The sequence below is a fragment of the Erpetoichthys calabaricus genome, chromosome 11, assembly GCF_900747795.2.
Source record: "Erpetoichthys calabaricus chromosome 11, fErpCal1.3, whole genome shotgun sequence".
Lineage (NCBI taxonomy): Eukaryota > Metazoa > Chordata > Cladistia > Polypteriformes > Polypteridae > Erpetoichthys > Erpetoichthys calabaricus.
Window position 1 is genome coordinate 144,029,293 of NC_041404.2, and position 25,277 is coordinate 144,054,569.

At 38.7% G+C, this 25,277-nt stretch overlaps 1 protein-coding gene across 1 annotated transcript in view; it reads left to right on the forward strand.

The window, feature by feature from the left end:
• lmtk2 (lemur tyrosine kinase 2) overlaps positions 1–25,277 on the forward strand; it is a 172,374-nt gene that overhangs the window by 124,090 nt on the left and 23,007 nt on the right. Inside the window, exons 7-9 of the mRNA XM_028814218.2 lie at positions 5,975–6,108; positions 17,139–17,223; positions 21,246–21,367. Coding sequence (XP_028670051.2) covers positions 5,975–6,108; positions 17,139–17,223; positions 21,246–21,367 — 341 coding nt within the window. The remainder of the gene's footprint in view (positions 1–5,974; positions 6,109–17,138; positions 17,224–21,245; positions 21,368–25,277) is intronic.

Consider the following 25,277-nt stretch of genomic DNA (forward strand, 5'->3'; position numbering starts at 1 on the left):
CTTAAGATGCCAACATTTCATTTGAGATAAATGATGCCAAGGTTTCAGACGTAAGGCTGAAAGTCCTAACTTTGGGCCCAGCTCTCACACTGTATTGCATCACTTGAAGCACAGAGCAGGCATCTGACATGACAGGTGTGCCTGCGGAAGTGGAGTCCCCCTCATAAAACAAAAAAGGGAATGAGTGTGTGGTGGCTTACCCTGGAAGTGAAGTCGAACCAGGTGGGGGTGGGGCTGCTGTGTGTAAAGAGAAAGACCATAGATGAGCATGTATGTGATAAGCTAATGAGAGTATATGCAAGTGAATTATGGTAGAGTCGATAAGCAGGGCAGCAGTGCAGAGTAATCTTCAAGGTGCTCGCGCAGGATAGATCAGCAATAGTTCATTGACTTTTACTGTTCAAGCTCCATGGAAATGTCAGATCCTAGACACCCAGACACATGGATTTCCTTGCTTAACCCACCCCCACCCATCATTTGAAGTACCCAGTTCAGGCTTGACCTAGAGCCTGCTTGCTCCGAGCAGCAAAACTGTAAGTAAGATGCACAACAGGTTCCCTTTGCCATTCTCCACACACCCTCAGTTCTTTCAGTTCTTTCTGAGCACCACCGATGTTCCAGCGTTTTGACACAGTGATCGTTGAGGAGCTTGCATTTTGATTCAGTAGGTCTTGATAGATTTGTTTCTGTTAGGAACTCAACTTGGCACTCCACTCTTTGGATTCAATATGTCTATTGGCAATACATATCAAAATAAGTGTACATGTGTGTTTAAGTATGTGTATGCATAAGTGTGTGTATGTATGTGTGTATGTATGTGTGTATATATGTATGTATGTGTGTATATCACGGGGGGGTCTACTGGAGCCAATCCCAGCCAACACAGGGCACAAGGCAGGAACCAATCCCGGACACACACAAACACACTCACACACCAAGCACACACCAGGGCCAATTTAGAATCGCCAATCCACCTAACCTGCATGTCTTTGCACTGTGGGAGGAAACCGGAGCGCCCGGAGGAAACCCACGCAGACACAGGGAGAACATGCAAACTCCACACAGGGAGGACCCAGGTCTCCTAACTGCAAGGCAGCAGCACTGCCACTGCGCCACCGTGCCGCCCTATATCTATCTATATATATATATATATATATATATATATATATATATATATATATATATATATATATATATAGGGTTGAAATAGTTTACTGTCAAATAATGCAAAGAGTACGCGACACGTGTTTTGCCCTAATTCTGGGCTCATCAGGCGTACACACTCACTGCACCCCCCTCTCGGGGAATTGAACCTCGGACGTCAGCACCAGAGGCAAAGCCTCTAACGTTGCGCCACGGCGTGTGGTTCATTCATTTGACAGCATGTAGATCGGGGTAATTACATTCATTGCATTCGTAGTCTGTGTCACAATCTGATTGTATGAGTGGTTACCTACCAGGTAACGCTTGTGGTTGGTCAGCAAGTCGGCTAACATCCGACACGGTGCCCTCATTTCAGTTGCGAGAAGCAGATCATAGAATGGTTGAAATAGTTTACTGTCAAATAATGCAAAGAGTACGCGACACGTGTTTCGCCCTAATTCTGGGCTCCAACCACAAGCGTTACCTGGTAGGTAACCACCCATACAATCAGATAGTGACACAGACTACAAATGCAATGAATGAATATATATATATATATATATATATATATACAGTATATATTATAATATGTGTGTACATAATTACATATATCTATGCATAAACGGGAGGGCAAAAGTAGGTTTACAGTTGTGAGTACACAATGCACAGTTTGTTCTTGTATTAATATCTATTTGTTAATTATTGTATTTATTTTTTTGTATTATCTGTCTTTTTCTTAGTTTTTGAGTTAATAAAACTATTATAATAATTATAACCATACATACATATATATGTACACACACACACACATATATGTATGTGTATGTGTGTGTATATATATATATATACACATATATATATATAATATAATATGCAGGTATATGTGTATATATATTATACATAAATATATGTTGAGAGTTAGTAGACTTTATTTTAAATACACGTGTGCACGTATTCTGGATTTGGCAAAAGTAGGTTTGCAGTTGTTTGTATGGAAAAACATATGCAGGTTATAATTATTACAATAACTTTATTAACTCAAAAGAATGTCGCAATGGCACAGTGCACTTACAGGTACAATCTTGCAAGTGCTCAAATTGCTGGCCTTCATTATTTACACATTCTGGTAGTCTGCTTGCTAAGTAAAGATACGAAACAGTAACAATAATAAGACAAGACAATTCAATAATTAATAAACAAATAATAATACGAGACCAAACTCAGTGTTTCATGTACTCACAACTGTAAACCTGCTTTTGCCCACAGCTGCATTTATGTGTGTATAATATAAAGTATTACAGACACAAAACTGTAGTATATAATAAGCTGCTTTTGAGTTATTCAGCAAAAGAATAGGGCATTTAAAAGTAACAAAATAGTATTTACTAAAAAAAGTCAATATTCGAATGCTAATATATACGAAGCTTGGGTGTTAATTATTTTACCAAAGTGATGCTTCTTATTTTCTAACGAAATGAAAACAAATGGACAGTGTTGCATGTTCTAATAGCCTCCCTTAAAATCTAAATTATATATGTACTTTTTTTTTTTTAATTGCAGTTTCACAAGCTTCTCCTGTGTTCGGTACCTTTTTTTTTTTTTTTTTAAAATAACAATTTAACACATTACTAATGTAGCCAGTAACATTTGCAAGTGGGCATTTCTTAATGCTCATTGGTAACATGCAATGAGATAAATGAGTGTCAACGATAGAGCCATATTTAGCTTAAAGGACATGCCTTGCATATGGAGTGCAAGATTAGCTTTGGCTTCACATAACAGCAGAGTCTTGTGTTGCTTGTTAAAGTGCTGAAGCAAAAAAAAAAAGTAAGACATGGTACTGTTGCCCCCTTGTGGCAAAGTTTTAAAATTACCTGTGAACCTTTAAACTGTAATCCTAACATAATTAAGCATTCCCTTTTTAAAGGTACAGCTCTTTACAGGTTTCCCCCCCCCAATGTGTGTTGTCCATCTGGAAAAATAAAAAATAAAAATTTAAAAAAAAAATCAACATCTCAGTGCTATACTTTGACCCAGTAGTAAGTATGCATTGTGGCTAAGGTGTTGGATGGTTAAGCAAAAGGTTGCCAGTTCATAGCTCACCGGCACTTCACTGTGACCTTGAGTGAGTTACATAATCCAAATAAGCGTGTATGCCAATAAATGGGACTCTTTGGTTTTTTTTTTTTTGGTTTTTTTTTGTTTTGTTCGTTTGTTTCCATTCATTTTGTATGGATCAGCCCTTCATGTTTATTTAGATTAAGACTTTCAGTTGTGGTAGACAAGTGGCGCCCAGAAATAAAGATAAAAAAATTATGGCATTGGAATGGGGACTTAATATCCTTCTGCCTGGGGTAAAAATCTACTAACCTTTAACTTTATACTCCTTTAAAGTTGTCATTGGTAATGATCATCTTTATTAGGAGTTCCAAATACTTTTGTCTCCAGCCAGTTATTCAGCTTTTGTTTATTTCATTTTTGTAGTGATTTGTTTATAGCTTGTTTTATATGCTTAGACCTTATAAATTGTTTCCTGAGTTCAGAACATTTAAAAAAAAAAAAAAAACTCAAGTGATAAGGCACCTGCAATGCTTGGCATGCTTTACAGTTAATCTTTTTAGTGTATTATCAGTTTTTTATATTTATAACATTTCTGAAAAAGGTGATTTATACTTTAGTCATCACCGTTTAATTCTCTGTGTAGTTGTGAGAGTCTCTTCATCTACCAGTGCTTTAAGTTTTAGAACTATGGAAATATTTTGCCTGTAAAAATATATAGAATTCTTTTTCTTTTTTTAATGTTTTTTGTTGCTCTAAGCAATTCACAAAATTTGGAACAATTTTAGACACAGATGAACTAACTATGTACTGTGAAATTGGCGATGAATCACATACTTCATCTAGTACTCTTGTTTTCCTCCCACATCTCCAAAGACATACGTGTTAGGTTAATTGATCATTTCATATTGCCTCAGTGCGGGTGTGTGGGCCCCGCAGTGGGAAGGCGCACTGTATGGGGCTGGTTCTTGATTTACACTTCATGCTGCCAGTATTAACCCAATCCCTCCACATTCCTGCATTAGTTGAAACAGGTTTGAGTATGTTACTATAGTAGTCTGAAATTTAGACAAGTGTCTTTATCTGTGTGTCCGTACAGCTGCTGTGTCTCTATTATATGCCATTTGGTATGGGATTTGTAAAAGATGTGCTAATGTTTGTGATGCACATTTGTTGGGATAGAAATTGCAATGCAACAGCAGTGTTAATGTTTGTCATGCACCCTTTGTTGGAATGAAAAGTGCAACACAAATACAGTGCTAATGTTTGTCATGCGCCATCTGTTGGAAAGAAAGCAGTGCTAATGCTTGTGATACACCATCTGTTAAAATGAAAAATGCAATGCAACGACAGTGGTAATTTTTGTGGTGCACCTTCTGCTGGAATGAAAAATGATATCCAAAAGCAGTGCTAATGTTTGTCATGCAGTATCTGTTGGATTGAAAGCAGTGCAACAGCAGTGCTAATGTTGGTGATGTTTGTGAAGTACCGTTTGTTAGAATTAACAAGATCGCCTTTCATTTTTCAGTCACTTTCTACACTGTCAGAAAATGTTAAAATCACTACAGTAACTGATCTGAACCCATAGGCCATGCCAACTGAAATACTTGTATGCATTCAGCATGTACTGCACTCTGCAGTGATACTGCAATTCATTTTAGCTTATGGCTAATTGAAAATAAAAGTTTGTTCCCAGTATGACAATTGTGCACTAAGTGTGTGACATTCTAATAGTAATCAATCTTGGCCTGTTTGTACCATGTAATACAGTCGATCATCAGCGTGTGCACCCATAATTTGTACTTTAACTTAAAAAAATTTTAAAAACACACTTGCAAGTGCACTTCAGACTGTAGAGATTTGTCTTTGCTTTAGGTGTTCTTGAAACCATCCAGCCAGTAATAACCTGTTAGATTAATTCACTGATTGATTCTGCTGCCCTCATTAGAAATCAGATGACATTAAACATGAGAGGATACTGCAGCAGGAACATTTACTTATCTGTTGTCCCAATTCTTCCACATATTTTTAAAACTTTTACTTGAGCCTCAAGTAAATATCTATGGATGTTGTTCTTGTTGCCCAGGTCATGTTAGAACAATTTTGAAGAGAATAGGCCATTTAGGCCAACAAGCTCGTCCTTCCTATTTATTCCAAGATTAGCATCAAGTCGAGATCTGCAGGTCCCTAAAGTCCTGCCCTCCGCCACATTACTTAGGAATTTATTCCACGTGTCTATAGTTCTTTACGTGAAGAAAAACTTTCTAACACGTGTGTGAAATCTGCCGTTAACAAGCTTCCAACCTTGACCCCCTGTTCTTGTTGCAGAATTTATTTTAAAGTAACAGCTGAGATCCACTGCACAAATTCCTTTCATGATTTTAAGCACTTCAGTCATGTCACCTCTTAATCTCCATTTGCTTAAATGGAGTGAAGTTTTATGTCAAGTGCTCCTCATCAAACTCAGCAGAAGAGAGTGTCTGCGGAAAGACTAAACAATTGATGCTAAGCTTGTACAACTCTTAAGACTTATAAATGTGCTGGTATTGCAAAATTAATGTTAATGGAATCTTAATTACTACTACACTGCTACAAAAAGTATTGTTTTTAAGTACATCACATTTGTATTTTCCAGAGCTTGTTGTACAGAATGTGAGAGCTGCTTGCTTGCTTTAGTCCAAATTGAATTAATTCTTACCTACGTGGACCTTTGCTGAATTTTTTTCTCTTTTTCTGTCTCTCACCACTTCCAACCTCCCTTCACCCCAAATAGGGTGACCTGAAAGGATACCTCCTAAATCAGCAAGAACGAACTCATGGCAGCGGTGAATTGTTGCAGCTACAGAGGATGGCGTGTGAGATTGCGGCTGGTGTTGCACATCTACACAAAAACAACTTTGTGCATAGGTAAGCTGTGGCAAATGAGGTTATATAAACAGACTATGGGTGGGTCACTGCAGGATTGTCAAAATTTGGTTGCAATAAAACGCTTTTTTTTGTTAACAACATAAAGAATTTAGTAGAATTAGAATTTTTTCTGGTGAGAAGGTTTTGTGTTGGAGTAGAGGAGAGTTGGAGTTTTATTTATCAGAAGCAACATCTACATTACAATCTATTGTGAGTGTCCTAGATAAAAAATAAAAAACAAGATCCAGGCCTTTAATGACCTCTTGGGCACAGCCATCAGCAGTGTGTCTGTCTGTAGAGAGAGTGTCGACCTTGTCGAGAGGTTTACTTGCCTCTGAAATGACATTCATATCTCTGGTGACTCTTCCTATGAAGACAGTAGATGGATTCAGAGAGCACGGGGGTTCATGAGGTCACTGGAAAGGGGTGTGTGGCGCTTCCGATATCTCTGCAAAAGGACAAAGGTCCAAATCTTTAGAGTTCTGGTGGTTTCTGTTTTGCTATATAATTGCGAGACATGGATGCTATCCAGTGACCTGAGATGAAGACTGGACTCCTTCAGTACTGTGCCTCTTCAGAGAATCCTTGGGTACCACTGGTCTGACTTTGTGTTGCTCGCGGAGTCCTGAATGAGGCACATTACTGGCATTGTGAGGGAGCGTCAGTTACTGCGCTACGACAATGTGGCACGATTAACCAAGGGCAATCCGACTCGCAGGATCTTCATTGTTGAGGACCTGAGCAGCTGGACCAGGCCAAGGGGACGCCCACGTAACACCTTGCTATGGCAGATAGATGGTTATTTCAAGAGGGTGGGACTGAACCATGTGTCTGCCTGGGGGATTGCCAACCAGAATCCCGAGCTCTTTCATTGAGTGTTGGCTACAGCAATGCGCTGTACCAGTGCATGCTCCCTGACCTGACCTGATCTGACCTGAACATCTACAGAGGCAAATTTTAAAAGTGAAATAAAGCAAAGGACAAGAGTTTTGGAGATGTTTATTTAAAGTAACATCCATCCATTTTCTGAATCTGCTTCTATTCAGACATGGTCCAAGTAAGTTAGCTTGAACCTTTTGGGCCATGGACTAGGCATGCTCATGTTCATACTGTAGCTAAACATTCTCACTCTCTGCCACTTCAGAGTCACCAGTTGACAGCTGTACAGGGAGCTTTGGGATGTTTGAGAAAACTGGGGAATGTACACATGGACAAAGGAAAATTGTGAAAACTCCATGCCAACATTGACCAGTCAAGGAATCAAGCTCTGATTTCTGGAGCAGTAGCACCGCGCATTATGAAATAAAATACCTTTTAGACTTTACGTATTGGTATCTTGATTATATGCAGTCATGGCCACTGACAGGTCTGCCTATTCTTTTCTCTTCTGTGAAGAGCCTGTGTTTGGAATAAAGCACTTTCTTAGAGAAGATCACTTTGATTGCTGAGAATCCACAGTGCTTTATTTTTAGTACCACATGTGGCTTTCATATGTACTGTAGGTGGATCTTAATTAGCAATTTCTTTTTTTTCCTTCTCATTATATTAATTCAGACACTTCTTTGTTCATTTTTAAATGACTTGCAGATGCATCCAAATAAGGCCAGCTGAGCGCAACAGAACTTTTTTTTCCCAATTTTTACCCCAAGATATCCATGTCTGTGAGGCCAGGAGATGGGTGTAAAGTAATCTTCACCGCTCAGCTAAATTCTGCTATTTTGCATACTCAGAATAAGGCTGAGGGTATTGAATTACACAGCTCTCATGGATAGTGGAGTGTCACTTGTCAACTGTTGCCCTAATATGATGAGTGTGCAGTTTTAGTGTAAAAGGATAGTTTCACATTTGGATTTTACTGTGTTACTGCTCAAAAGGCGCTAGGACATTCTTGAGGCCCTAATGAAATTATCCTGGCACCCTGTGGAGTGTTGAGTTGATTTACTGTGCTGAACTATGTCTGCTGGTGTCCTATTCGTATGTCCTTGTCACCCCACGCAATCTCTTTGCCAATGGGAAGTGTTAATACTCGTACTGGACATTTTCAATTAAAGACTACAGTACTAGACATCTGTTTCAGGCCTTTTTTTATTATGAAGTAATTTTAAAAAATGTGCCTAATTATTTATCTGTATTCATTGAGCATTTAATTAGGCTAGTTGTTAATACCAGCCGTTTCTAAAGCATTTTGAGTATTTACAGATGTGACAAGGGCCGAGTGCATATGAAGTTCTTAATTTCAATGATTAGAAGTCAAATAGTTGCTCCTTGCATTTTTGGTTGAAGAAGAATTATTGTTAAAGATTAATAACAAAAGAGGTAGATATAGCTGCATTTTCTCTGATCCTAGAATTTGCTTATTCAATTTTACAAAACTAACTTCTGAAAGGATTAAATAGATAATCAAAAATAACGTAAGTAAAAAAAAAAAACATGAATTTTATTAATCAAGATGCTCAAACTGAAGTCCAGCATCATCTTAACTTTTCATACAGCATTGGTAAGCCAAATTTTGTTGTCGTGGCTCTGACTGAATGCCAAGTGAATGGAATGGCCTCCTTTGTAATTCAGCTTGGATTCTAAACTAACATATGATTCCCATCATTCATCTTTTGACTGACTTGATGTAAAAAGTAGGTTTGAGTAGATTAGTTGTTGCTTTTTATTTTAAATTATTTCTCATTTAAGTAACCTTGTTCACAAATGTATAATGTGAATTTCCCCTTGGGATTAATAAAGTATCTATCTATCTATCTATCTATCTATCTATCTATCTATCTATCTATCTATCTATCTATCTATCTATCTATCTATCTATCTATCTATCTATCTATCTATCTATCTCTCTATCTCTCTATCTCTCTATCTCTCTATCTCTCTATCTCTCTCTCTATCTCTCTATCTATCTCTCTATCTATCTCTCTATCTATCTCTCTCTCTCTCTCTCTCTCTCTCTCTCTCTCTCTCTCTCTCTCTCTCTCTCTCATTACACATATTAATCAATAAAATGAGCATTTTTCTCGAGTAGAAAGAGTGTCACTTAAGTATCATGGGAAGGGGTGGTGAAACTGCAATGTGTGGATGGCATTTTCATTCAGTCAGTTGCGTTCTTACACACACCATTCTAGAGACCCTGGCATGCTTCAGTTATCATGCCATTTGATCTCAGCTGGCAGGTTACATGTAATCTCCATGACAAAAATTGCATTTCAAGTGCCTCAGGTAAAATTTCATTAAGGGTGATTAAGAATTAGGATGAAATCATTTAAAGGAGCTGTATTTTCTCATGAAAAATATCCTCAATACTTTTTATGAATTCTCTAGTAGCCATAAAAACCTGAAGTATCGAGAAAGTGGCTTTCGCTACATAAAAGCTGTGATTTTAGCAGTAAAATATTGCAGGCCAGTATTGTGTTATGGTGGAATGGAAAGTAAAAACCTATCTAGACCAACCTTGTTGGAACCTTGTTGGAAAATTTATATCGTTCTTCCGCAGCTGTGATAGGGCACAAATGTGCACAGAAAAGGCAACATCATTATCTCTGTAGAGTAAGACCCGCTTGGCCAATTTTGCCCTAAATCATAGGACTTTCTAGCATTTTATGATGACCGGAACATCTCCAAGTTTCTTTCAAATGGAGCGATTCATTTTTGTTGAGCCACAGACTTTGATTCTCACATGCAGTGAGAGACTTCACCCCAAAAGGGGTCAATCTTGTTCAGGGATGTTGTAAATTAAAGAAAACTTGGAAGTGAAAATGGACAATGTCACAATATTTTCCATATATATGTTTACTCCAGTGGCCTGTCACTGGGCAGTCGAAGCTAACACTGATAAGGCAAATTGAGGCCAAGTTCAAGTTCAAAGCCAGATTTTCATTTTTCTTTTGTGCATCAGATTTGTTCCAAATGATGGCTTAAAATAAATTCCTCCTGCTGTCAATCAGAGAACCGCTTCAGAATCCCACATTATTCCAGTAATGTGAAACTTGCAGTTAAAGCACCTGCCTCGTTTTTTTTTCCCCCAACGAAAACTGTTTTGTCGGCTTGCCAGACCAGTTTTCTGTAGCAGAATATTCAAATGGTGGTGAAATATCTTTGTTCCTGCAGGTGCTGTTTTTGATATTCAAGTTATAACTCGTAGGCAGTTTATTACTGTCTTTTTTTTTCCCCTCACGGTAATAGATTTAAAATCAGAAAATGACAATGTTACGGATTGCATCTGTCATTTTATATATGAATATGATATGTGTATTTATACAAATATAAAGTATTAGTAAATATACAGTTTTACAGTAGAGCACTTAGTTTATGAGACATTGTGTACCTTTCTCTGCCTTTTAAAATTTTGCCTTTTTAAGGCAGGGGTATCTCCTGTGCCTCTCCAATAATATATGTGTTATCCAGGCCCTATAGAAGTTTTAAAATATCTATCCATTTATCTCTGACAGACGCTGTCTCTAATTGAGAAGGACAGCTTGAATCAGCGCTCTGGTGCAAGTGCTATCTATTGGATCAGTATGAAAGAATGTGTTCATGCCAAGGCGTAACTCAATCTCTCTCCTCCCAGCCTGTAGGATGACTGAAACACCATCTGTCCGCCGCCAGATTCCCTCCCTCGATTCTTCCCGCTACCCCCTTCTCACTCTGTTCCAGTTGGACCTGTTGGCTTTCCGTACGTCACGTGTTCATCTCTGGTAACAACATCCTGATGCTGTCTGAGTATGCTGGGAATAGCTCCAGCATCAGTGATTTTGTTGCTAGGGGTGCACTAGAGCATCTGGATTTCACGTAAGCAGGCCACAGGCGCCATGATGGGCTTCCCCAAGTTCGTCTGCGAGTGCCAAAATTGGAATAAAAGAATTAGGGTAAACTAAATTTCCAAAGTGGTCGTCAGACTTTGAGCCAAGGTCTATAACCTACTACAGATCGGACTCTAAGTTGAAATGTATGTGTGTTTTTTTGTTTTTTTTCTCCCTATCAGTTTGAACTTTTATATGGTTTGTTTCTTCAGCATTTAAGTATACTGTTAGTTTCCTCCCAGCTTTATGCAAATATTTTTCACCTGAAGGTTTTCCAGCTTTTTAGTATGCAGAAACCTGAATAGTTGTGATGTCTGAGCGAGACTCTGTTCCAAAACCTTCTGTTTGGCATCCTTTGTCTTAAAATGAAGAGCTGTTACTTACCATTACTTGGATGGACTCCTATTGCGTTACCACTCCCTTAGGGTCTTTCACGTCAAATTACTGGGGGTGGGAGACACCTCCTAGCTGTTGAAATATTTATAAAACAGTTAGGGTTTGTGGAACTTAGAAGAAGCTGCAGTATATGTATGATGCTTTTACAGGTTGTGTTAGAGTGTGAGTCCTGCAGTGGATATTTACCATTTCACAGTAATGGTGACCTTGTTTAATTCCAGTCTGGGATGTTATCTTTGTAGACTTTTCCGTTTTGCTCTCTGGTCGATTTACAACTCTCAATTAGGTGTAGCCGGCCTCCTGATATTTCTTTCAGGACTTTGCCCCTCCTCGCTCCAGTTGCTGCTGTGATAACAACAACAACAACAACAACATTTATTTATATAGCACATTTTCATACAAAAAGTAGCTCAAAGTGCTTTACATAATGAAGAAAAGAAGAATAAAAGACAAATAAGAAATTAAAATAAGACAACCTTAGTTAACATAAGAAGGAGTAAGGTCCGATGGCCAGAGTGGACAGAAAAAACAAAAAAAAACTCCAGAAGGCTGGAGAAAAAAATAAAATCTGTAGGGGTTCCAGGCCACGAGACCGCCCAGTCCCCTTTGGGCATTCTACCTAACATAAATGAAATAGTCCTCTTTGTAGTTAGGGTTCTCACGGAGTCACTTGATGCTGATGGTTATACAGACTTCTGGCTTTTAATCCATCCATCATTGTTGGAACATCATGGTGCTTTGGGTAGATGGTGGTGGCACAAGCCACCACCAATAGGACACCGGAAAAGGAAACAGAAGAGAGAGTAGGGGTTAGTACAGATTTTGAATGGTTATTATAATGAATTGGATATACAGAGTGTCAGGATTAAATTACAGTGAAGTTATGAGAAGGCCATGTTAAAGTAATGTGTTTTCAGTAGTTTTTTAAAGTGCTCCACTGTATTAGCCTGGCGAATTCCTACTGGCAGGCTATTCCAGATTTTAGGTGCATAACAGCAGAAGGCCGCCTCACCACTTCTTTTAAGTTTTGCTCTTGGAATTCTAAGGAGACACTCAGTTGAGGATCTGAGGTTGCGATTTGGAATATAAGGTGTCAGACATTCCGATATATAAGACGGGGCGAGATTATTTAAAGCTTTAAAAACCATAAGCAGAATTTTAAAGTCAATTCTGAATGACACAGGTAACCAGTGTAGTGACATCAAAACTGGAGAAATGTGTTCGGATTTTCTTTTCCTGGTAAGGATTCTAGCAGCTGCATTCTGCACTAACTGCAAACGATTGATGTCTTTTTTGGGTAGTCCTGAGAGGAGTGCATTACAGTAATCTAGTCGACTAAAGACAAACGCATGAACTAATTTCTCTGCATCTTTCGATGATATAAGAGGTCTAACTTTTGCTATGTTCCTTAGGTGAAAAAATGCTGTCCTAGTGATTTTATTAATATGCGATTTAAAATTCAGATTACAATCAACGGTTACCCCTAAGCTTTTTACCTCCGATTTGACTTTTAATCCTAATGCATCCAGTTTATTTCTAATAGCCTCACTGTATCCATTATTGCCAATCACTAAGATTTCGGTTTTTTCTTTATTTAATTTGAGAAAGTTACTATTCATCCATTCTGAGATACAGGTTAGACATTGTGTTAGCGAATCAAGAGATTTAGGGTCATCAGGTGCTATTGATACATACAGCTGTGTGTCATCAGCATAGCTGTGGTAGCTCACGTTATGTCCCGAGATAATCTGACCTAATGGAAGCATGTAGATTGAGAAGAGCAGCGGACCCAGGATAGAGCCTTGTGGAACACCATATAGAATATCATGTGTCTTTGAGTTATAATTACCACAACTAACAAAGAATTTTCTCCCTGCCAGGTACGATTCAAACCAGTTTAAGACACTGCCAGAGAGGCCCACCCATTGACTAAGGCGATTCTTAAGAATATTATGATCAATAGTGTCAAATGCGGCACTCAAATCTAAGAGGATGAGAACAGATAAATGGCCTCTGTCTGCATTTACCCGCAAGTCATTTACTACTTTAACGAGTGCAGTTTCTGTGCTGTGATTTGTTCTAAAACCTGACTGAAATTTATCAAGAATAGCATGTTTATTGAGGTGCTCATTTAACTGCATAATGGCTGCCTTCTCTAGAATTTTACTTAAGAAAGGCAGGTTAGAGATGGGTCTATAATTTTCAAGAGAAGAGGGGTCGAGATTATTTTTCTTAAGTAGGGGTTTAACTACCGCAGTCTTAAGACAGTCTGGGAAGACCCCCGTATCTAATGACGAATTTACTATGTCAAGAACATTATCAATAAGCACACCCGATACTTCTTTGAAAAAATTTGTTGGTATTGGGTCAAGGGCACAGGTGGATGGTTTCATTTGAGAAATTATTTTATGCAAATCAGGTAAATCTATCCTAGTGAAAGACTCTAATTTATTTATTATGGAGTACTGGGGTTTCGGGGGATCCTTAGTGTTGGGGAGATATACTATGTTATTTCTAATATCATTAATTTTTTGATTGAAAAATACAGCGATAGCCTCACAGGTTTTACTGGAAGTACTTAGGAGGCATTCCTTTGAGTTACCTGGGTTTAACAGATGATCAATTGTCGAAAATAAGACTCTGGGATTACTAGCATTGTTATTTATAAGCTTAGAGAAATAGCAGCGCCTCTCAAGACGGACTGTGTTATTGTATTCTGTTATTTTAACTTTTAATATCTCATAGTCAATAGTTAGTTTAGTCTTCCTCCATTTACGCTCAGCTCTACGGCATGTTCTCTTTAAATCAGACACTCTTTGGGTCTTCCAAGGTATAACAATGCTAGAAGATTTTTTAACTGTCTTTTCAGGTGCAACTATGTCAACAGCAGCCCTCACTTTAGTATTAAATCTTTCCACCTTACTATTTACATTCTCCTCGCTATTATAGTTGGCACTATAAACGGACTGATTGGTTAGAATGTTTGTAAGTTTTAAAGTTGCTGATGAGTCAAAGAAGCGTTTTTTAACAATATGCTTCTCATGAGTGTTTTCTATCATTATTTCTATATTAAAAAGTAGAAGAAAATGGTCTGAAAGACCCGTATCAATGACCTGCTTTATATCAACTTTTAGTCCTTTAGTAATTACTAAGTCTAACGTATGACCTGCTTTATGTGTAGGCTGATTAACGAGCTGTCTCAAATCAAAGATTCAGTTTACCTGAGCTCTAGCAAGGACAATGTGTGAGAAGAAAATGAAAAGCTTTATGGATATCTGTACAGTTTAAAATAGGGCAAAAAAGCATTTTGATGAATAGAAATTGTACATTTAACAACTAGAGACACAAATTAGAGACTGAATGAGCAAGACGCCATTTTATTTAGATGGTGTGAAATATATAATACTGTATGTAGTAACAGCAGAATTGTCAAATACAGTGCTGTGAAAAAGCATTTGATGGAACCATGAATTTTGCTCTCTATCAAAAAAATCCTGAAGGAGAATGTCCGACCATCAGTTCGTGACCTCAAGCTGAAGCGCACTTGGGTTCTGCAGCAGTACAATGATCCAAAACACACCAGCAAGTCCACCTCTGAATTGCTTAAAAAAACAAAGTGAAGGTTTTGGAGTAGCCTAGTCAAAGTCCGGACTTGAATCCAATCGAGATGCTGTGGCATGACCTTAATAAAACGGTTCATGCTCGGAAATCCTCCAGTGTGGCTGAATTGAAACAATTCTACAAAGTAGATTGGGCCAAAAATTCTCCACAGCGAAAGACTCATTGCCAGTTATCGCAAATGCTTGACTGCAGTTGTTGCTGCTAAGATTGGCACAACCAGTTATTAGGTTTAGGGGGGAATTACTTTTTCACATGGGGCCATGTAGGTTTGGACAGTTTTTTTTCCTTAATAAAAAAAATCATTACTTAAAAACTGCATTTTGTGTTTACTTGGTTTATCTTTGTCTAATATTTAAATCTGTTTGATGATCTGAAACATTTAAGTGTGACAAACATGCAAAAACAATAAGAAATCAGGAAAAAGTATTTTTTTACAGCACTGTATACAGAGCACAATGATATTTATTATAATGTGCACTTTTTTTTCATGACACTGGCGAATATGTACTCTGCTAGTACAGTAAGTTCTGCTTTTTACGTGCCATAATACCAGCATTCCTAGTTGTACGTAATTTATTTTCATATCCTTCATGTCAAAACACTGTAGTGGCTAAGAAGGAGGAAAGCAGGTTCAGTTTCAAAATGGATAGAACATTTATTATATCATTATACATTAAAATTGATCTGTATTTTAAAAGATCTTTTTTTTTTTTGATAAGTACATCTGCAGGAGGACTTTAGACAAGTGAATGTCAAAATAAAACAGTGCAGGAAACTCTGGTATCTCTCCATGTGATTTTTGCTACTGCACAATGCATTGTGGGTAAGATGTCTCTGTACCCACGCAGAATGAGTGTAATATGACTGAATCTGTGTTGAGCTTTAATTGATTTAACTATAGACTGATGTCAGCAGCAGTCTTCTGTGAGAGTTTATGTGTTTGTATGGTGTACATAGTAAAATATAATAAAAGGGCAGAGTGGTGGCTCTGAGGCTAAGGATCTGCACTCATATCCGGAAGGTTGCTGGTTCGAATCCAAGTTCCTGCCAAAAGAGATCTTACTCTGTTGGGCCCTTGAGCAACGCCCTAAACCTGTAATTGCACCAGGGACGCTGTAGAGCTCTGACCCCAAGAGAGTATGCGACAACTAACTAATTCTTAATACAGAAATTGTATAAGGCGAAATAAAGAACAAACTGTTAGGTTTATTAGGAAATAACCACAGTTATGTTTATTTATGCTTGATTTTCAAATTGTTTTGTAAGCTTTTTTTCTTAACTCATGGTATATTGGGTCATCAGAAAGTTATCTCTATACAGTAATAGTGCAGTAAGCGCTTGTAGCAATGATTTCTGCGTTAAGGTTTTGCGAAAACTCTCAAATTTGTCTTCACCTTTTCCCAGGTGTTGCTGTCACTGCATTTTTGTAACTTTTTTTGGCAAAGTGGTCTCCTCCGAGACAAACTTATTATGTTACCCCGCAATTGAAAAATCCTCACCACGTACGTGTAAATACTTTCTGTAAAACGTTTGTGGATGAATAGCCTGCCCTCTGCCCAGCTGTCTGACTGTGCCACTTTGAGGAGTGGCTCGCCTGGAATGGTGGCAGGGGGTCTGTTCTGTTAAAAAAAAAAAAAAAAAAAAAAAACGCTCCCTGGGCAAATTGAAACGTGTGCAAACCATATTTAAAGGAATATATTTTTAGTCTTAGAAAAGTATTGGACAAATGTAACCTTTTATGGTCATGGTTTTAATAAAAACAAAAAAAAAATAAATACACATCTGCCAATAGGAGTTCCATTGTATGTCTTCATATATCCTTAATAAATAAAATCATTGGGGAAATGTTGTGTGCGTGTGTACAGTAATCTGACAGTTTACTCAATAGTATTACAACACATAAGCGTGAATGTAAGGACCAGCAGTTGAATCTTCAAAAAATTCAAATGTGAAACATTATTCAGGTTATGTATGTTATTTGTTTTCAGTGCTGGTGATTTAAAAGCCTTTTAAAGGCAGATTGTCTTCCTCTTAATGGAACCTCTACTTGCTAGTCCATTACCAGAGTTAAAAATGCATTAAGCAGGATATGGATGTGGACTATGCAAGGCGTGGTATTACTCGTTTATTTTTCAGCTCTGCCTTTTTGTCTTTCATTTTTTCCAACCCTTGACCACTGCCGATCTCATTTCTTCTGTTTCCTTCTGTTCAAAGTGACCTGGCATTGAGGAGCTGCTATCTTACAACAGACCTGAGCGTCAAAGTTGGAGACTATGGATTTGGAGCAAGTCAGTTCAAGGTACGTACAGTGTAGTGGTGTCATGTTTGATGCAGACATTTTATGAAATGAATGAGTAATGCTAAAGGCAGTTCCTAAGGTTTTAATTCATCTTCCAATTTAGAGTGTGTTTGTTATAGCCAGAACTGTTTATATTTACTGTTGCCATGAAGCGCAGAAGTACTGTATGTCTTTTTACGTATTTAATACAGAAACCTATATTCATATGCAGTCAAGAGATACAGTGGAGCTAATGCAGAGTAAATATTGATTACCGTAATGCATTCTCCTTTCTTATTTGCATCCTGTAATTTGAATGTTTTGTGAGTGTATTGCAAGTTTTATTACCCTTGCCTATTTCTCTTATTTGTTTACCAATTATATTTAACATGATGCTCTGTATATACACACCACTTTTGTTCAATTGAGTCTTAAAATAGCTTAACTATCACCAACCTTTGTTACTGAGTTAAGTGGTAGGGAGGGCAGAGTCTATCCCAGCAACACTGGGCATAAGGCAGGAATTAACTCTGACCTCTGGTGCAGTAACAACGCACACAGATACCCACACTCAACATGGTAGCAATTTAGAATTTAGGGTGTTTCAGAAACAAACACTGTAACCCAAAGAGAGACCTTTGCTGGCACTGGTGGAATGTTCAGACTCTGCACAGACTGTGACTGGGAGTGAGATTCTAACCCTGGATGCTGGACCTATGGGGCAGCAGCACTCTCTACAGCAGTGGTCCCCAATCTTTTTGACACCAAGGACCGCTTTACTAGAAGCAAATTTTTCCAGGGACCGGTAGGGTGGGGGGAAGGATTCAGGGCGGGTTCGTAGGGCAGTTTTATACACAATTTACATTACATTTCTATTATTATTAAGTTATAATATCGTAATAGAAATTATGAAACTTACCATAATGTAGAATCAGTGGGAGCCCTGAGCTTGTTTTCCTGCAACCAGACGATCCCATCTGGGGACGATGGAAGACGGTGACACGCGAAGTGTGTTGCTTATGTTCAGTCTACTCCGTAATCTCATTTTGGTTGCTGCCACTGCAGAAAACGCTGCCTAACAAAGATAGGATATTGGAAATGGAAGCAGACTTTTCAGTGCTTTTGTGGCAACTTTAGGATATTCCACCTTTACTTTAACCCAAACATATGGAGATTTGAAGTTGTCTCAAACATACTTTTAAGGCCACCATCATTTGCAACCTCAAGCAGTTGATCCTCTTTAAGCACAAAGTTGATTCACCTGGCTTATTCATAAATGGGGTACGGATCCATTCCTTCCCATTTTGGGGGTCTTTTGCGGTTGGGAATAATGCTCAAACTCAATTGAAAGCTGAGATAGGTGATAATACACCATCTGGGAGAAAGAAGGCCCCGTGCTTGGTATCTTTAACAACCTCTGGGATTTTTGATATGTTTCAAACGTTAGCAATGTTCATTCGTCGGCCCCATAAATCAAGTTTGGCTTTGAATGTAGCCACTTTATCTGCCAACTTGAACAACGGGAATCTTCTGCCTCTGTCCCACGTGCTGCTGCTCCACCGCTGCCTCAGATTTTACTCCTCAGGCTCCTCCAGCCTGGCTGGATACGGAGTCTGCAGAGTGGGTAAAGGTGGGGTGCCCAATAGTGCCTGTAGTGCAAATACAGGTAAAATTCCATTACAATGAAATGCCAGTGACCTAAAAAATATTACGTTGTAATGAGATTCTGTATTTGTCGCTGTAGTGCTTTCTTTAACTTGCGTACCGGCGTTTGCAATCATTTCAATAGCTTTTATCGTGTTAATTTTAATCTTCTTCTGTCTACAAGTTATGAGAATTTTCTCAGCATTTCCTTGCAATAATGCTCTTTCAGGGAGCAAATGATGCCCAAACCCAATGGCTGAAGCACTGCTGTGCAGTTGGGTGGGTGGGATTCAACATGAACATTCATCTTCTTCATATTGTGAGTTTACTAAACTTTTTTTGGACACCCCCCACCCATTGGGAATGTCGCACTGAAGTGTGTCCCGAAGCGTGATTGCCTTGTCTGTGTAAGATTGTTTGTCCGTTGCCGGGGCAGGGCAACAGCAGGCTTACAGCACTGCAGTGAGGCACCACAGTAGCGAATCCTAAAAGATTGTGGTCATGCTGTAAGTCCCTGTCTTACACCCCAAAACACGAGGCTGAGTCTCAGTACTTTAGCAAAACCAGCTTTATTCAGCTTGAAACAGGAACAGCACGGTTATTTATTGTCGCGGGATCTGCCACTCTCCTATACACAGACAGAACAGTCAGACAGAGTTGTGACCAGGTTAGTGGCCAAGTAATACTGTTCCCTGCATTTACAGTGTTCCTTGCATCACCCATCGAAATCTTTTCTGTTTGCTTCAGTGAAGAGCTGTGAGCCTGCTGTTGCCCCGGCAACAGATAAACAGTCTTCGACAGACACGGCGATCACACTTCGGGACGCTCTTCACCGTGTCGTCCCATTGGGGGAGGTCCTAAGAGAGTTTAGAAACCTCACATTTTCTTGAATTAGTGCCGCATTAATAGGAATGTTTCTTGAACGAGCATCACTGAACCACATTAAAGCGGCTTTCTCGATGTCTTCAAATGCAGCAGTTCGCCAACATTTGCAACCCGAGATTTTTCTTCTTTTTTGCATAAAACAAAGACTCTATAGACTCGTGTCATATGGAGAAACTGAAGGAACCATAAAAATACTTTGTTGTAATACTCTGTCTTCTCGGTTTCTCTGTGCCCGCCTAGCATTCTGAAAAGTGTCCTCAGTGAAGGGGGCAGCCATTTTTCTGCAGCCCTTCACTGAGTGAGTCTCCATTGCTGGCAGTTCTCTTGCGGCCCAGCTGTTAAACGGGCCGTACACCGGGGGTTGGGGACCCCTGCTCTACAGGACCACCATGCCAACCCTGCATTAAAATAATACACAAAGAAGGGATTTAATTTATTCTTTGCTGCAGAGTTTCTGATGACAGAATACCAGTGTTAAAAAAAAAAAAAAGAATAAATAAATAAATAAAAGTAACCTCAAAAATGTTAGTTTCACTTTGCTGTGTTCTCTTGTGATCACCATAGGCACACTAGTAGTTGTACATTTTCACAGTTGAGTGTATGAAAGTTGACATGTGCCAGAGTATAGCCATGAGTTGTAATCTGCTGCCATCTACTGGTCATTTTATTTCCCTCTGAATGTACTTCTCATGCTTGCTAAATCCTTACTTTTCTGTTTAACTGATCGTTTTAAAATTAACAAGATTTCTGTAATATTTTAGGTATTCTTCTGTTATCTTGCCAACATGAATTTTACTCTGGGTATGTGTATATAAATAAATATATAAAATCGGCTTAATTTGTTTTAGGGGCATGGGGAGCTGGAGACAATCCCCGGCAGAATTGGGCTTTCTTGTCCACTGCAGGGCCCACTCATATACCCTCACTGACACGGGACCCATTTAGAATTAACAATTAACTGATCACGCACATCTTTCTTTGTAATTACCTTCACTGTGCTTTGAGAAATCTTTTATTGTTCACCTGCACACTTCCTCTGATTGTTGCTGCTTCTTCATAATTTTCTCTGTTTGCTTTCGATGACTTTCAGTGTGTAATTCTTTCTTAGGATCTGTACTAACTAACCTTTACTGCACAAGTAGGTGAAGTCCTATAAACTGAATATGTGATTTCTAAACACTTTTGTTTAACCCATTGCCTATTTAGATGTGTCATTCTTTTTTCTTTTTAGTAATAAGCACTGTGTCTGGTATTGAACCAGCACAATCTTAAATAGTAGTTAGCAGACATGCTGTAACATTCCTAATCTTAGTCCTATTCAGGGTCACAGGGGTGGGAGCATATCCCAGAAGGCATCTGAATGTGGCTCTTTAGTGTCTTACACCCGATGCCGCTAGGATTGGCTCTAATCACCCATGACCCACATAATTGATTAGAAATTATTTTTTGAACTGACTAAACATGTCCTCTTACTTTAACTGCTACCTCTTCTTACCAATAACATCTCTTCACAGGATGACTACATTGAAACCAATGAAGACCAGTTGATACCCATACGATGGATGGCCCCCGAGTTAGTAGATGAGATCCATGGGAGTGTCATAGTTGCAGATCAAAACAAGGCTGGCAATGTGTGGTAGGTGTGACAATCAACAGCACAGTCTGCAGATAGCAGAAACCACCAATGATTATTTCAGAGCATTTAAGGATCATTTAGTAATTTAGAGACTGAATTTCAATAATTCATTTATCATTTGTTCACTTAATCTTATTTTATGCAAGCATTATTAATTCAAAAAGTTTTAATTTGACTTTGCCTCCCACTTTTGGGTGTAGGTGCATGTAATAAATACGGTTTGTTGTAATTTCACATATCTTTATTTTCACGGTCGCATACTAAATACTTGAACAAAGCTCAATAAATATGTGCCAAGTGCGTAGGTCAGCACATTTGGAAGTGTGCGGCACTGAATTTATTCCATCAAAAAGATGATAATTTGCTGTTGGTGGTGCTTTATTTAATTAGGAAGCCACCTATCTTTGATATACATTGCCGGTCAAAAGTTTTACAACACCTCAGTTTTCCCAGTTTTTCTTCAAATTTCAGTTGAAGTGCAATGAATGACCTAAAATGGTGAAAAGGTAAGCAGCAAACTGCTTTAAATATAAAGTATTAGGTTTGCAAAAACTGGAAAAAAAAAAGGAAATTTCAGAATATTACAAATGGGCCTTCTTCATGGAACAACTAATAGGTTACACCTACAGATGTGCTAAAGCAATTGAAGTAAGCCCTGCAAGCTGAAGGAAACAATTTGCACAGGTGTCTCAACTTCTGGTGATTACTAAAAAAAAAAAAACCTCCTCTGTATGTCTTAAAGCAGAGTTGGAACAGACTGTGTCACTACACCCTCTGAAGTCCTACTTGGACAATATTCAAGTGATAATGGCGAGAAAATTAACAAATGAAATGAGACAGAGCACTATTACCCTTGGGCCTTTCATTTAGAGAAACTGCAACAAAATAAAAAAATCAAAGTGTCAGTGGGTATAGTGGTGTCCTACACCATCCAAAGAAGGTGGAAACTGGAAGACATCTGGCAGACGTAAAGTCACAACCCATTCAGAAGACAAGTTTCTGAGGGTCATCAGCTTTCATGATCACAGGCGCCTCACAGCATAACAGCTTCAAGCACAACTTAACAGTCCAGGTCAAAAAAACATGTCACAGTTTGGACTGTGAAGAGGAGACGTTGTGCTGCAGGTTTGACAGGGAAAGTGGCAGGAAGAAAGCCATTCCTTAAAAGGACAAAATAGGGCCTTGAAATACGGGCTCTGGACTACTGCAGACTGGAAGAAAGTCTTACTGACCGATGAATCGAAATTGGAAATCTTCAGTTCATCATACAGGGTCTAGTTGGTAATGGTGATGATTCCTCAGTGTGTGGCCCCAACTATCAAACATGGAGAAGGAAATGTGATGGTCTGGGGTTCTTTTCTTGGAGGCAGAGTTGGTCTCTTGCGCAGAGTGACTGACATTCTGAATCAAAAGGGTTACCACAGTTTACCTATTATATCAGCAAATGGAGTCTACTTTGATGAATCTAATATTTGAACAAAATTTTGTGCGTGTATTTTTTTTTGTCATTATTTGTTCTAAGCCTTGATTTTGTGAAACATTGACATTAAAACTGCATGCATTTCCATAAAAATAGAAAAATCTGAGATGTTCTAAAACTTTTAATTGGTAGTGTATAAATCAAAATTTTGTGAGCTGTGGTCTTTACAATCCCCTGTTATTTTGTACAGTTGGGTTAATTAATATTTATAAAAGTAATTTTTAAAAATTCATAATATTGTTGGTTTATGGAACATCAAACTAGGTGAGACATCTAGCATTGCCATTTTAGTTTGTGTTTACGTAAATTAGTTTTGTAGCATCAGCTGTGGGGAGAAGAGCACATGGCTGTGATAGCTCTTCATATGAGCAGCTACCCTCTAAAACACATGTACCTGTGATCTCTCTCTCTCTCAAAAACGTCAAATGTTACTCTTTAATAGTCTGTAGATGATAATGTCTGCTGAACAAACAGGTTTCGCTAGCTAAGTGGAGGCAAGGTATGCTCCAACATGTGGCAAGAGGTACAGCGACTCAATTGGCGGCTGGTGCGTAAGTGAGGAGACCCTGCCTGGCTCCCCTCAGCCCGCAGCCTGTCCCTCAGATTTGTACGAATAAATCATTGCTGCAACAGAACTATAATATTTAGTGTGATGAGAGAAGTCACAAAATCAACCAGAATGTTTAAGCAAATTATAGAAAAAAACCCGATCTAAATCCATTAAGTAGTTATCTGGTGAAAGTGGACGGACGGACGTACATACATTGGATTTTATATAGATAGAGATATGCAGGTGTAAGATAGTGTTAGCTTTTTTGAAAATGTAAGGTTTTGCTTTGATAAAAGAAAGAAATGTAGCTTCATGTCAGAGTTATTGTCTCATGTACTATACAGAGCAATGAAATTCCCATCTGCATGTTTGACCAGCACCATGCTGACTGTCACTGTCCTTGCCCAACGGCACTAATCTCGCTCCAAAAATATTAGGTAGTGGTAAGTGAAACAGTTGAGTTTCCTTTCGTATACAGTTTTGGAAATTAGTGTAAAACTTCATTCCGCATATAATTTCACAACTGCAAAACTTACTAAAATGGGTGTTTTGTTGTTTTAAAAGTTCTTTCAGGGATTGAAAGAAATAGACATTGCTCCTCAATGGTTTGGCAACACCTTATGCTCTTTTTGGATCCATATATAAAAACAACACAAGATGAGACAAAGTGGTGTATTCTTTGAGAAAAGCTGAAATCCAGCAAATAAACAAGGATAATCTAGCAGTTAACAATTAAAGAAATTGATATCCAAGTTAGACGAGATGAAAACACTGCATTTGCAGTGTTAGATGAGACTCCACTTTGGTTAAAACAAAACTTTGCACACACTGGTAACTGTGTCTTCCCATCAGCCCAAGCATTCGCCTGCTGCATAATGGAAGTTGTCTCCCTGTCTTTACTGGTTTTTCAGTTGTCCCACTCCATTATAACTCTTCTCCCTGACATGCCGTACAGCCCGTATTTTTTAAGTTTTATTTTGAGGGCCAACAGCAATACACATGCTCATTTTTTACATGATTAGTGAACAAACAGATTACAGTGCTATTTATGTAGATTATGACATTAGTTTTTATTTAGATATCAGTGCAACTTAAACCCAATGAAGATGCGTGTGTGGTTCTGTTCCCCTATCCTGATGTCCTATCTGCTTGGTCTGAATGTGCTGCATAAAAACTGTTTGCTTTTCTTTCTTTATGTTGTTTTGTTCTTGAAGTTTCTGTGTTTTAATTGTGGTACAGGGTGATTCACTCGAAAGAGGTCCTGAATATTCTGTTGTAACTCCCATTAGGATGAAGCAATCTGAACCAAAAAAATCTGCTATATCCCTTGATATGTGTAATCAGTTGCATTACATGCGATGCTGGAAGTAGTTTCCGTTTTCTGCCAGACACATTTCGAAACAGCTCTCCATGTTCCTGAACGTATCGGCAAGTGTCTTGGGGGGAATACCAGCAATTTCATCTTGGATGTTTTCCTTCAGATCTTCCGATAGACTTTTCCTTTGCGCAGACCCCCAAAGGAAGAAGCCTGGTGGTGTTGGATCCGATCGTGGTGGCCAAAGCCCCTTTGAAGTTACCCTGTTGCAGAAGAAGGACTCAGTTTCTGCCATGCTCCTTGCCGATGTGTGACACGTTGCTCCATCTTGCCTTCCGTTAAGTCATGATCGTCCAGTTGATTCTGACATCGCTTAAACGAGGCACAAACCATAAAGACACGCTGTTCAAGACTGTACACCACCATCCTGATGAGAATTCAAGTGACTGAATGAAGAGGTACGGGGCGGTATGCACCCAGAAGTTGCAGACGGAGGTTAAATGTCGCAACGGCTGTCTGGCACCTACCTCAACGCTCCGACGCATATTACTGAGGAGCACATTGC